Source organism: Sapajus apella, unplaced genomic scaffold (genome assembly GCF_009761245.1).
Source record: "Sapajus apella isolate SASKATOON/1434 unplaced genomic scaffold, GSC_monkey_1.0 scaffold2, whole genome shotgun sequence".
Lineage (NCBI taxonomy): Eukaryota > Metazoa > Chordata > Mammalia > Primates > Cebidae > Sapajus > Sapajus apella.
This window is the reverse complement of record NW_022436942.1, coordinates 59,014,956-59,030,069: the sequence shown is the minus strand read 5'-3', so window position 1 is coordinate 59,030,069 and position 15,114 is coordinate 59,014,956. Positions and strand designations below refer to the sequence as shown.

General features: G+C 36.8%; 1 protein-coding gene across 3 annotated transcripts in view; it reads right to left on the bottom strand.

Moving 5' to 3' along the window:
* GAS2L3 (growth arrest specific 2 like 3) overlaps window positions 1-15,114 on the bottom strand; it is a 51,997-nt gene that overhangs the window by 29,393 nt on the left and 7,490 nt on the right. The window contains exons 1-2 of one of the 3 annotated variants that reach the window (XM_032298931.1): window positions 2,364-2,974; window positions 1,440-1,487 (exon numbers count right to left, since the gene is read on the bottom strand). In XM_032298931.1, coding sequence (XP_032154822.1) covers window positions 1,440-1,457 — 18 coding nt within the window. In that variant the 5' untranslated portion in view covers window positions 1,458-1,487; window positions 2,364-2,974. Of the gene's footprint in view, window positions 1-1,439; window positions 1,488-2,363; window positions 2,975-15,114 lie in introns of those variants that run through there. The other 2 variants (XM_032298938.1, XM_032298923.1) reach the window with 2 other exon arrangements.

Sequence of the window (15,114 nt, the reverse complement as noted above, 5' to 3'; positions counted from 1 at the left end):
AGGAGGAGGAGGAGGAGGAGGAGGAGGAGGAGGAGGAGGAGGAGGAGGAGGAGGAGGACGGGGAGGAGGAGGAAAAACTAACTGACTTTTATGACATAGGTACTATCTCTAGGTTTATATCTGGACAGTCTTATCATACCAAGGATAAAATGAAACTTCTGACGTGCTTGCAGGCAATATAGGCAATATATATTCTAGCAGGCCCTTTGCACCATTATCTAACTGATTCCTCAAAACTACCCTGCAAATTAATCACTATTATCCTCACCATAGAGGTAAGGAAGCAGAGACTCAGAGGTAAGATAACTTGCCAAAATCTTGGAATCAGAGAGGCAGAACTATGATCAGAATCAAAATGTAATTAATCCAAGTTTTTACTTCCCAAAGCAAATTTTATTATCAGTTGCTTGCTTCTTTCCAGGCAGATCTTCAATGAGACTTTTAAGTTAATATTCAATCATGTTCTATTTATACAAAAGAAAGAAAACTTTAAAATAAGAATAATATAGACTTAAAAATAAGAATAATATAGCAAACAACAACTCTGGAAATCATTCAAATATAAGGTTATTTTGGTTGCCTCATTACACCCAGCTTGCATCCCTCCACCGAAAAACAAGCCAAAAAACTCACTCTTCAAAATTTTAATGCCCAGTCATATACAGACATTTATAGAGCACATGAACAACTACTTAAAATTTTAAAAGATACATTTGTTTTCACTAAAAGCTCTTTTAACTGTAAATACATGCTAAATTGTAATGAGGGGAAAAACCACAGAGTATTTCACCTCTTCCCACAGTGGTATAAATAAGACAGACCTACCAACCCTAAGGTACTTTTATACTTGATCTTAGACAAAAGGCCAAGAAGACATAACCGTCAGGTATTTTTGAATTTTACAAATATTTAGTATAAACAAAAGCTTAGAATTAAAAGTTTTTGAGAACTAGAAAGTCAAAATGTAGTATTTCTGTTATTAAAATGTGATGCTTTAGGCCAGGTGTGGTGGCTCATGCCTGTAATCCCACACTTTGGGAGGCCAAGGTGGGTGGATAACAAGGTCAAGAGATCGAGACCATCCTGGCCAACATGGTGAAACCCCATCTCTACTAAAAATACAAAAATTAGCTGGGAGTGGTGGCACGTGCCTGTAGCCCCAGCTACTCAGGAGGCTGAGGCAGGAGAATTGCTTGAACCCAGGAGGCGGAGGCTGCAGTGAGCCGAGATCGCGCCACTGCACTCCAACCTGGTACCTGGCAACAAAGTGACACTCTGCCTAAAAACAAACAAACAAACAAAAAACAACAACACAAAAAAAGTGATACTTTAAAAAACTAGCACAATAAAGATTTTATGATAATCTTATGTTTGCTAATTATTATAGTTCAATTGCATTAATCTCATAATTTAAATATGTTTTCCAAGAAAAAACTTACTTGAATTGCAGGCTGCATAGTCACCTATGTTGAACTGAAATTTCTTTTCTGAAAAAAGAACAAAATATTAACATACAGTTAACAATGCAAGTTTTGTTACTTTCCCAAACCCCCAAATTACAAGATTTAGGAATGTGTTTATTCGACTGCAAATGCAAAACTTTTCTTCTAGTTAGAACAGTCTGACTACAAGAGAATTCATATCACTCCTTGCTTCTTACTTCAGAAAGGACTACTTATTTGAAAAAGTAAAACCTGAAACAGACTTTAATATAATATGTAGTTTCTGGTATTATCATCAAGGTAATTCTTGAACCATCTGGACAGTTTTGAAAAAAAATCAACAATAAAATTTAGCTCATATGAAAGTCTCCCAGAATTTTATTTTTCCCTGTGAACATAGCCTGTGAACATAATGTAAGTATAAATATTACAACAACTGATATTAAAAGTCAAGTATCTTTTGTCATCAAAATCATAACAGGTCATATGGACTGCATAAATTAATAAACTTAACTATAAACTTATTCTGCTACACAAGGTAAATTGTGAACCAAAAGGCACAATGCCTTCCTATAACAATTTTCAAAAGAAAAAAAAAACAAAAGAAACAGTAATTTTAGCTCCAAAGTGGTATTCCTGAAATCTACATGGAAAATTATACTTTAATTTATTGAATTAGGTAACTGCAACTCTTTTCTATATTTTCAGAAGGATAAAAGTGAAGAGTTTAAAAACACTCAATAATATAGACTATATAAAATCTAGGATTTTTTTTATTGCTCATAGCAGCATAAACTAGTCTACTTTTATTATAAACCTCCTTTAAAACATTTTAAGAAAAAATATACAGTAATTATAAAGCTATAATGCTATTACTTTCAAGAAAAAGTTATTTTTTCCTCTAAATTATATCAGACATACCTCATGCACAGTGTCAACTATACATACCACTTTTCCTTTCAGGAATATTTCTTCTAGTACCAAAATTCAACCTGAGCTAAACCATACTGAAAAACCTAATATTATAAGACATTTTCTTTGCAGGAAGGCGAAACACAACACAATGTCCTTTTGGATGTCATTTTCTCTTCTCTCCACCACAGCAAAAGGCCAAAGTACAAGTGAGCATTACTAATGAGCTTGTTATGCTTCCCACGAGCTAATTCAGTGGGGAATACATTTTCCTTTAGCATAAATAATCCTTTGTCCCCAACAAAGATCCATTTCTCGGAAGTAAGAAGCTTCCAAGACCATTTTTTAAAAATGCAGCAAAGAAGCTGCTCCTATTAAAATGGAGTTCCACATAATCAGACAAGAGCTTTAACAGTTGGAGCTGCCAGCCCAAAACAAAAGAAAGCCTAAATTATAAGGCGTGTGCAAATCAAGAACAGTGACACATTCACAAAGAAGCTATCATAAGAATGTTTAGTAGTTGCCCTTTTTATGGAAAATTCAACAAAATTAGTTTTATGAAAGAAAGAATTTATGCACAATATTTGGTCACTTGAATTTCAGCAAAAGAATCTTTACATATATTTTTTAAATCATTCATCTTGCATAACAGAAAAAACTACTTTTAAGATGACAAAAATATAAGCATCTAGATTAACTTTAAAAAAAATTCCTTAATAAAATACTATGCAGATATATTTTCATATATGAAAAGCTATAATATACACGAACATTGTCTTTAATCGATGAGATTTTATCAGTAATTCATCAATTAAGTAATGAGTACTCACTATGTTACAGATACTAAGAGTCAGTCTTTGGTATTTTCTAGTCATTCACTGTCATCTTTCTAAGATATTTTTGTGTCTCAGGCATTTATTTCCAAGAGTAGTTTCTTAGCTCCAGTCCCCAATCTGTATCACAATCACAATTCTTGCTTCTCCTTCATTTTATTACTTATTTTCCTCTTTTTTATCATTCCCTAAAAATCTCTATTTGTTTCATATAAATCAATTCCACTAAACCAGTTACACTTCATTTTGCATCTTAATTAGCAACATATTGTCCTTATTTTTGCTTTTGTCTTTTCATCTTTTTAGAGAAGCCTATTTCAATTCTTTGCCAACTTGAGGAAGTCTTTTCCCTTAGATTTGGGGGAAAAAGACCTCTCATGTAACAAAGTCTAAACTACACTCTAACCCTGCTGGGAATCTTTCACAAGACACTCTCATGCATAGATAGTGCAAAGAATTCTATACTTCTAAAATTCAAGGAAAATGTTGGAAGCACAGAATGTGCTCATCCACCTGAAATTTGACCAGAATTTGAGCCTAACCTGGTCATCTTTAAAAATTTCAGTCATGAGGTACTCAAGATTATTTGCATTAAGTTTCTTCATTCTACTTTGACTTCAGATCATAATGAGATTAAAAACACCAACTACTGAACTGATCCTTCGTCCCAAAGATACAGGCTTGGAAACACATATTTTCAATCCTTCCCCACATTATACGATACGATGGGGAGAAGTCCAAGTGTCATGGCGCCATCTGTTACAAATCGGAAGTCAACCAGGAAGAGTGGCAAACAACAAAAGCAAAGAAATAAGCTAAGTTTCTTCATGAAAAAGAATAACATTAACTGCCACTGTACCACATATCCATTCAACACTCAGCCACCAGATTATTGCCAAGATACTCAAGAAGCAAGGATAGGATAAAGTTGAGATAGTGGTTACTACTGAGGAGAGAGAGGAAAATGACCCTGGGGAGGAATGCACAAAGGCCTTTGAACTGTACCAGTAAGATTTTATTTCAAGATAAGTGGTAAGAACAAAGGTATTATTATACTAGTCTGTATGCCTTTCTGTGTGTCAAAATATTTCATCCTTTTTAATGCTTCATTTAGAAAAATAGCTGAATAATACATCCTTTCTGATTTACTCAGAAAAAAAGTTACTTAGCTTTAAAATTTTGAATTAAATGTTTCTTAATTGCCTAATAAAGAAAATAGAAATACTTTATCTACATCAAACATATTTCATGTATTTCTTAATGCGTACTAAAATAACTCATCACAAAGATAGCACCGGGGTAGCAGAAGGTATCGAACACATCTGATTTGAATTCCAGCTCCAGAAAATACTGCCTACATAATTTTGGAGTAGTTTTCTCCTTTAAGCCTCAGTGTTCTCATCTGTAAAATGAGATATGATCATCTCCTTCTTATGACTCCTGTAAAAATTAAATGGCATGATACTTATAAAGTACCTGGCACACAGCACTTAACAAATGAATTATGAGTATGATGATGAGACAAAATTATAGCTCATTTGGGATCATTTATCTAAATGAGAAGAAATAATAAAACAAAGCTAGTAATATTCAGACATCATTAAGCATAATTTGGAAAGCTTCTTTTACTAACATAAAAATAAATATAGTTACAAATGAAAGAAGCTTTAAAATACCCACATCATAATTGGCAGGACACTCAGATAAAAATTTGAGATTGACAACTCACTTTACTAGAATAATTATAGGAATTTATTTAACACATACCCTTCGCTCCCTTCAGCCTGTCTCCTCAATATCATCTCTATCAGTATACTTATTTCTGGGGCTATTTAAGGGTTTTCACTGTATCTTTTTTCATGTTATATGCACTCATTTATTTATTAACCCCCTTTATTGAGCTAGACACCATAGGCAAGAGAAAGAGTGATGAACATAACAGACATGTTACTGCCCTGATGGAGCTAATATACCAGTTGGGAAAGCTGAAAATAGCAAGTATCTAAATGAATACATAATTCTGTTTTTTACTTTTATATTTTACTTTTCCATAAATTATTGGGGTACAGGTGATATTTGGTTACATGAGTAAGTTCTTTAGTGGTGATCTGTGAGATTCTGGTGCATCCATCACCTGAGCAGTATAAACTGCACCATATTTATAGCCTTCTATCCCTCGCCCCCTCCCACTCTTCACCCAAGTCCCCAAAGTCCACTGCATCATTCTTACACATAGGCGTCCTCATAGCATAGCTCCCACATATCAGTGAGAACGTACGATGTTTGGTTTTCCTGAGTTACTTCACTTAGTATAACAATAGTCTCCAATCTCATCCAGTCACTGCAAATGCTGTTAATTCATTTCTTTTTATGGCTTCTTAGTATTCCATCATATATATTTGTGTATATATATATGAATATATCTTTGTATATGTATATATGTGTATGTGTATGTATATGTATGTATGTATATATGTGGGCATGTGTATGTGTATGTGTGTGTACATATATATATCACAGTTTCTTTACTCATTGATTGATGGGTATTTGGGTTGATTCCATGATTTTGCAATTGTGAATTGTGCTGTTATAAACATGCATGTGCAAGTATATTTTTCAAATAATGACTTCCTCTGGGTAGATACCCAGTAGTGGGATTTCTGGATCAAAAGGCAGTTCTACTTTTAGTTCTTTAAGGAATCTCCACACTGTTTTCCATGCATCCATACTAGTTTACATTCCCACCAGCAGTGAAGAAGTGTTCCTTGTTCACCGTATCCATGCCATCATCTACTGTTTTTTTATTTTTTGATTATGGCCATTCTTGCAGGAGTGAGGTGGTATTGCACTATGGTTTTGATTTGCATTTCCCGGATCATTAGTGATGTTGAGCATTTTTCATGTTTGTTGGCCATTTGTATACCTTCTTTTGAGACTTGTCTATTCAGGTCCTTAGCCCATTTTTGACGGAATTGTTTGGTTTTTTTCTTACTGATTTGAGATCGTCGTAGATTCTGGATATTAGTTCTTTGTCAGGTGAACAGATTGTGACAGTCTTTTGTCATATGTATAGACTGTGCAGATTTTCTCCCACTCTGGGTTCTCTGTTTACTCTGCTGATTGCTCCTTTTGCCGTCCAAAAATTCTTTAATTAGGTTCCAGCTATTTATCATTGTTTTTATTGCATTTGCTTTTGGGTTCTTGGTCGTGAAATCCTTGCCTAAACCCATGTCTAGAAAAATTTTTCCAATGTTATCTTCCAGAATTTTTATAGTTTCAGGTCTTAGGTTTAAGTCCTTAATCCATCTTGAGTTGATTTTTGTATAAGGTGAGAGATAAGGATCCTACATATAGCTAGCCAATTATCCCAGCACCATTTGTTGAAAAGGGTGTCCTTTCCCCACTTTACATTTTGTTTGCTTCCGTTGGTTATAAGTATTTGGGTTCATTTCTGGGTTCTCTATTCTGTTCCATTGGTTTATGTGCCTATTTTTTATAGCAGTACCACGCTGTTTAGGTGACTGCACCCTTATAGCATAGTTTGAAATTAGGTAGTGTGATGCCTCCAGATTTGATCTTTTTGCTTAGTCTTGCTTTGGCTATGCAGGTTCTTTTTGGTTCCATATGAATTTTAAAATTGCTTTCTCTAATTCTGTGAAGAATAATGGTGGTATTTTGATGGGGATTCTGTTGAATTTGTAGATTGCTTTTGGCAGTATGGTCATTTTCACAATATTGATTCTATCCATATTGATTCTATCCATCCATGAGCATGGGATGTGTTTCCATTTGTTCATGTTGTCTATGATTCATTTCAGCAGTGTTTTATAGTTTTCCTTGTAGAGGTCTTTTGACTCCTTGGTTAGGTATATTCATATATATATATATATATATATATATATATATATATATATATGCAGCTATTATAAAAGGGGCTGAGTTCTTGATTGGATTCTCTGCTTGGCTGCTGCTGGTGTATAGAAGAGTGGTATATAGAAGAGCTACTGATTTGTGCACATTAATCTTGTATACAGAAACTTTGCTGAATTATTTTGTTCTAAGAGCTTCCTGGAGGAGGCCTTAGGGTTTTCAAGGTAAACAATAATATTGTCAGCAATCAGTGACAGTTTGACTTCCTCTTTACCAATTTAGTTGCCCTTTATTTCTTTCTCGTCTCATTGCTTTGGCTAGGACTTCCAGTACTATGTTGAAGAAAAGTGGTGAGAGTGGGCATCTTTGTCTTGTTCTAGTTCTTAGAGGGAATGCTTTCAATTCTTCCCCATTCAGTATTACATTGGATGTGGGTTTGTCATAGATGGCTTTTTTTTTTTAATCAAAAAACAAGATCCAGCTGTCTACAAGAAACCCACTTTAAATTTGAAGACCCATAGAGATAAAAAAAAAATTTTTTTTGTTCTCCAAACTGAATTTATTCATTTTTAAGTACAATAGGTTTTTGCTTGATTTCAAGATTTTTTTTTTAAAGAAAGAGAAAAAAAAAGAGAGAGAGAAAGAAAGAAAAAAAATAATTAAAAAAAAAAAATGAAGGAGAGGAAGAAAGAGGAAACGGAAGAGGGAGAGAGAACAGGAGTGTTGCTTTATTGCCCAGGCTAGAATGCAGTCTAAAAATGGGTATTGAAAGCCACTTTTATGCCAATAATTGTGCTTAATAACGGAGACAGGAAAAAATGAGGGAAGAAAATAACAAACAAGCAGCCAACCAATATTTCATTTAAACCTGTAAGTAGGTGTGATGTGGTACTGATAAGAGTGTATATTTTGTGTATTTAAAGTGGAGAGTTCTATAAATGTTTATTAAGTTTACTTGTTCCGGATCTAAGTTCAAGTCCTGAATATCCTTGTTAATTTTCTGTCTCGTTGATCTGTCTAACATTTGATGTTGAAGTCTCCCACTATTATTGTGTGGGAGTCTAAGTCTCTTTATAAGTCTTATGTATCTGGGTGCTCCTGTATTGGATGTGTATATATTTAGGATCGTTAGCTCTCCTTGCTGCATTGATCCTTTTACCATTATGTAATGTCCTTCTTTGCCTCTTTTGATCTTTGTTGCTTTAAAGTCTATTTTATCAGAGGTAAGAATTGCAACTCCTGCTTTTTATTTATTTATTTATTTTTGCTCTCCATTTGGGTAGTAAATCTTTCTCCATCCCTTTGAGTCTTTGTGTATCCCTGCATGGGAGATGGGTCTGGATGCAGCATACCGATGGGTTTTGGCTGTGTCTTTTCATTGGGGGATTTAGTCGATTTAAATTTAGGATTAATAATAATATATGTGAGTTTAATACTGCCATTTAATGCTAGCTGGCTGTTTTGCCCATTAGTTGATGTAAATTCTTCATTATATTGATGTTCTTTACTTTTTGGTATATTTTTGGAAAGGCTGATACTGGTTGTTCCTTTCTATGTGTAGTGGTTCTTTCAAAAGCTCTTGTAAAGCAGGCCTGGTGGTGATGAGATCTCTGAGTACTTGCTTGTTCACAAAAGATTTTATTTTTCCTTCACTTATGAAGTTTAGTTTGGCTGGATATGTAATTCTGGGTTGAAAGTTCTTTTCTTTAAGGATGTTGAATATTGGTCCCCACTCTCTTCTGGCTTGTAGGATTTCTGCTGAGAGATCTGCTGTGAGTCTGATAGGCTTCCCTTTGTGGGTAACCTGACCTTTCTCTCTGGCTGCCCTTAGTATTTTCTCCTTCATTTCAACCCTGGTGAATCTGATGATTATGTGCCTTGAGATTGGTCTTCTTGAGGAATATCTTTGTGGTGTTCTCTGTATTACCTGGAATTGAATATTGTCCTGCCTTGCTAGGTTGGGAAAGTTTTCCTGAATAATATCCTGAAGAGTATTTTCCAGTTTGGATTCATTCTCTTCATCACATTCAGGTACACCTATCAAACGTAGATTAGGTCTTTTCACATAGTCCCATATTTCTTGGAGACTTTGCTCATTCCTTTTTATCCTTTTTTCTCTAATCTTGTCTTCTCATTTTATTTCATTAAGTTGGTCTTCGACCTCTGATATCCTTTCTTCTGCTTGATCAATTCGGCTGTTAAAACTTGTGCATACTTCATGAAGTTCTCGTGTTGTGTTTTTCAGCTCCATTAATTCACTTATATTCCTCTCTAAATTGTCTATTCTCATTAGCATTTTGTCAAACCTTTTTTCAAAGTTCTTAGTTTCTTTGCATTGGTTAGAACAAGTTCTTTTAACTCACAGAAGTTTCTTATCATCCACCTTTTGAAGCCTACTTCTTTTAATGGAACACAGTTGCTCTCCATCAGGCCTTGTTCCGTTACTGATGAGGAACTGTGATCCCCTGTAGAGGGAGAGGCATTCTGATTTTGGGTATTCTCAGCCTTTTTAGGCTGGTTTCTTCCCTTCGTTATAAATTTATCCATCTGTCGTCTTTGTAATTATCAACTTTATAATTAGGTCTCTGAGTGGACGTCCAACTTGTTGATTCCCAGCGTCGGAATCTGAGCAACCCACTGCACTGGCTAAAACAGCAGAGTTAAGATTGATGGTGCTTTTCTGACTCTGCACCAAGAACTGCCACACCGAGGCACCGGCAAAACCACCACGCCAGCCACCACAGTCTCGCTGGTGATCTGTGGGGCTCCTCCGCTGGGAATCTTCTGGTCCGTGAGCAACAAAAATTCATCTGAAAGTGTGGCGACCTCTCATTCTCTGCGCTTTCACTGGGAGCTACAATCCTGAGCTGCTAGTAATCAACCATCTTGGATCTCTCTCTCCTCAAAACTGGATGGCTTTTATTATATTAAGGTATGCCCCTTGTATGTCGATTTTGCTGAGAGTTTTAATCATAAAGGGATGCTGGATTTTGTCAAACACTTTTTCTGCATCTACTGAAATGATCATTGATTTTCATTTTTAATTTTGTTTATGTGGTGTATCACATTTACTGACTTGCATATGTTAAACCATCCCTGCATCCCTGGTATGAAACCCACTTGATCATGGTGGATTATCTTTTTTTTTTTGATACATAGTTTTGCTCTGTCACCCAGGCTGGAGCGCAATGGTGTGACCTTGGCTCACCTCAACCTCCATCTCCTGGGTTCAAGTGATTCTCCAGCCTCAGCCTCCTGAGTGGCTGGTATTACAGGTATTTGCCACCACCCCGGGCTGGTTGGTGAGTTCTTATCCATTCTGCAGTTCTGTATCTTTTAAGTGGAGTATTTAGGCCATTTACATTCAATGTTACTATCGAAATGCGAGGTACCATTGCACTCAATGTGCTCTTTGTTGCCTGTATACTTTGGGGTTTGTTTTTGCTTTTTAACTTGTATTTTTGTTTTGTAGGTCCTATGTGACTTACACTTTAAAGAGATTCTGTTTTGATTTGTTTCCAGGATTTGTTTCAAGATTTGGAGCTCCTTTCAGCAGTTCTTATAGTGGTGGCTTGGTAATGGCGAATTCCCTCAGCATTTATTTGTCTGAAAAAGACTATATCTTTCATACATATATGATACTTAGTACATATATGATGCTTTTGTACATATATGATACAACATTCTTAGCTGATAATTGTTTTGTTTGAAGAGGCCGAAGATAGGGCCCCAATCCTTTCTAGCTTGTAGGGTTTCCACTGAGAAATCTGCTGTTAATTGGGTAGGTTTTCTTTTATAGGCTACCTGGTACTTCTGTCTCTTAGCTCTTAAGATTATTTCCTTTATCTTAACTTTGGATAACAATGTGTCTAGGCAAAGATCTTTTTGCATGAATTCCCCAGGTGTTCTTTGTGCTTCTTTTTTTGGACATCTAGGTCTCCAGCAAGGCTGAGGAAGTTTTCCTCAGTTATTATCCCAAATATGTTTCCCAAGCTTTTAGAATTCTCTTCTTCCCCAGGATCACTGACTGTTCTTAGGTTTGGTCATTTGACATAATCCCAAACTTCTTGGAGGCTTTATTTATATTTTCTTATTCTTTTTTCTTTGTCTTTGTTGGATTGGGTTAATTCAAAGACCTTATTTTCAACCTCTGAATTTCTTTCTTCTACTTGTTCAATTCTATCACTAGACTTTCCAGAGCATTTTGTATTTCTAAGTGTGTCCAACGTCTCCTGAAATTTTATTGTTTTTTTTTTCTTTAAGCTATCTATTTCCTTGAATATTTCTCCCTTCACTTCTTGTATCATATTTTGGATTTCCTGCATTTAGCTTCACCTTTCTCTGGTCCCTCCCTGATTAATTTAATAACTAACCTCCTGAATTTTTTTTTTCAGGTAAATCAGAGATTGCTTTTTGGTTTGGATCCACTGCTGATGAACTAGTGTGATTTTTTTGGGGTTGCTGAAGAGCCTTGTTTTGTCTTATTACCAGAGTTGGTTTTCTGGTTCCTTCTCATTTGGGTCCTCTGTCGGAGGAAAGGTCTAGAGCTGAAGGCTGTTGTTCAGATTCTTTTGTCCCACAGAGTGTTCTCTTGATGTAATACTCTCCCCATTTTCCTATGAATGTGGCTTTCTGTTAGCCAAACTGCCGTGGTTGTTGTCTCTCTTCTGGGTCTAGCCACCCAGTGAGTCTACCTGGCGCTGGACTTGTACTGGGGTTTGTCTGCACAGAATCCTGTGATGTGAACCGTCTATGGGTCTCTCAGCCATGGATACCAGTGCCTGTTCCAGTGGAGGTGGCAGGGGGTGCAATGGACTCCATGAGGGTTCTTAACTTTGGTGCTTTAATGCTCTATTTTTGTGCTGGTTGGCCATTTGCCAGGAAGTGGCGCTTTCCAGAGAGCATCAGCTGTGGTGGCATGGTGAGGAACTGGTGGTGAGTGGGGCCCTAGAACTCCCAAGATTATATGCCCTTTGTTTTCAAACTACCAGGGTGGGTAGGGAAGGACCATCAGGTGGGGGCTAGGCATGTCTGAACTCAGACTGTCCTTGGGTGGGTCATTCTGCAGCTGCTGTGGCGGATGAGGGTGAGGTTCCCAGATCACTGGAGTTATATACCTAGGAGGATTATGGCTGCCTCTTCTGTGTCATGCAGGTTGTGAGGAACCTTATCCAGCTCCCACACAAACCAAAGGGCCAGTCTCACTCCCACTGTGCCCCCCACAACAGCCCTCAGACTGTTTCCAGGCAGAGAGCAAGAAGAGCTTGAAAAGACCCAAGCTATCTGCCTCCCAGCTGTGACAGAAAAGGGCTTGGTTCTTCCACCAGCTGTGAAGTCTGCATACCAGATTTGCACCCTCCACTGAGTTCTGGCCAGGAGGCTTCTCACCCCATTCAAATTGTTACAAATTTCACCTAGAGATTTGCTTCTTCCTGTATAGTTTTACCCCCTGCTCCTCTCCCATTGGATCTCTGTGGTACCAGCCAGGAATGGCCTGCCAAGGACCCAACAAGCTTCCAGGGCCCTTCTGGTACTTCCTCTATGCCTGTAATCTTCTCAGCTCTCCAAACTGACTCAGCTCCAGGTAAAGTCAGAAGCCTTAACTTGGGAAAACGAAGTTTGCCCAAGATCTTCAGCTTCTCCAGTGGGGGTGTATGTTCTGGAGAAGAGGGTCTCCCTTTCCCACTTCCACAGTTGGGATGCTCACAGTTTTGGGGGGAATCTCCTGGGTCCTGCTGGAGTAGTCCACTTCCTTCAGGGAGTCTTAGGTCATCCCAGGATTGTTGATTTATTCTTGCAGTTGATCTGGAGCTAAAATTCACAATGCAAACCCCTGCCCACTGCTCTGTCCGGAGCTGCAATCTAGTCCTACCTCTTGTATGCCATGATCTCCACTCCTTAATGAATATGTAATTTTAAATCATAATTTTTTTGATGGAAAGCAGAATGCCACAACTGAGAAAAACAGCAGGAGCCTACTTGAGGCTTTGAGTGATTAGAAACAATTTTGCTAAGGGAAAAATATGAATTTGAAGAATGACAGGAATCAACCAAGGAATGAAGAAGAGTTCTGTGCATAGAGAATAAGCCTTGCAAAGTCTCTGAAATAGTTTGATGCATTCCAAAAATGGAAAGAAGCCAGTATAGCTGAAGCATGGAGAATGTATGGTTTAGAACAGGGTTGAAGAGTTGGGCAGTCACACAAGGCCATGTTGAGGAAAACTAGTTATTATCCTAAAAGCAGTAGAAGCCACTAATGAATTTTAAATAAGGGAGTAGTGACATGATCTAATTCACAGTTTTGAAAGAAATCTGAAGCCAGGCATGGTGGCTCACACCTGTAATCCCAGCTCTTTGGTAGGCTGAGGAAAACTGGTTGTCTCCATTCTCCAAAGTGTTTCTGCTACAGAAGAAATGTGACAGTAAAGTTTAGAAGCAGCCACATGGTGAATGGCATCTGGTGGGGGATCTTTTTTGACATCATTTATTATTTATGTGACCTGAATTGATATACAATTTTGCCTCTCACCCAACATGTTCCAGGTAAAATATGTACAACGATTATGGTCAAAGTACCAGCAGGTCAAGTGAGCTGCCTGATATAACCAGAGGAATTACTAAGGAAAAAATGACCAAGGTTGATGTGTAGGCAGAGGTTTCAAGTTAACAGGACAATAGTTATGCCAAGGAGCAAGGATTCTGATAAATGAGCTACTACTCAGGAATTCATACGACTGCCCCAGAGGACATAAACATTTTTACACCTTAAATCAACTCCACCTGTGGTAAACAGAATGATCTCGAAGTTGTCTACATCCTAATCCTCAGAACCTGTGAATATGTGACCTTAGAAGGCAAATGGAACCTTTTAGATTAATTAAATTAAGGATTTTGAGATGGGAGATTATCCTGGTGGACCAAATGTGGTGACAGGAGTTCTTTTAAGAGGGAGGGAGGGAGGAAGGAAGGAAGGAAGAAAATTTACTTCCATTTGGTTTTTTCAAAAAAAAAAAAAAAAAAGAATTTTAATTTGCAAGTTACATATTTTACAGGCAAAGGCAGCTAACTTTAAATCTTATTTCCATCTCAAATAAATGACAATTTTTTAAAATTAAGCAAAAATACAAGGAAAAAATGGTGGCATGGCTTTAAAACCTGCTGGGTAGAATAAATGAAAACCAAATATTACAGTTTCTCACTTTCCCATGAATATTGGAACTGTTTGTTTCATGTTTCTTTGTGAGTTTCTATGCATTAAAATCCCAGTAAGACTGAATGGTTTTCAGATCAGTCCATCTTACTCCAGTAAAAGAGCCCCTTAACTTCTAGACTTTAAAAACTGCACTCTTGTTTTTGCATTTTAGTGCAAACAAAACACAAATATATTTCTTTTTATGTCAGTACCATAAGTTAATAGGTATGTTGCTTTTTAAAAAGTAATAAGATTTGTGAATATTGTCATTTTAAAAAGTCCTTTACAGATCACAGTTCTGACGGAATCTATCTAGTGCATATACAAGTGCCTCCGTGTTTTGATTTCACAGTCCTTTTCTCACAAAAACCTTAAGAGTTCAAAGAATTAATAATACACACCATATGGACAATTTGGGGTTAAAAAACCGATGGCTCTAGGCAACAACAATTACAGTTAATAACATCTACCCACAAAGTCTGTGTTCCTATAACTTTCAGACTTGGTTTGCTATAAATAAAACATTCTGAAATAAAGCCTTACGCACACTGACAACACTTATCAGATATTGGCAAGGCCACAGCAAAGGATAGTGACATTAAAAGGACAGGGTAGCATCTGGTTTGGGGATGGCACACCTCGTACATTCTGCCCTGAAAACACAAAGGCATTTACAGAAAACTTAATTATGCACTAAAAAATGTGGAGGGTTTCTCTGCATTATCAACAGTGACATAGGTCCCTAGTATTTAAAAAGCCAAAAAAAAAATCTTCATTAACACAACTGAAGATGAAGGCTCTACCTAGGAGAATGCATACAACAGGATCAAAGAAACACTAGTAGTGTGTTAGCAATTTTTTTCCT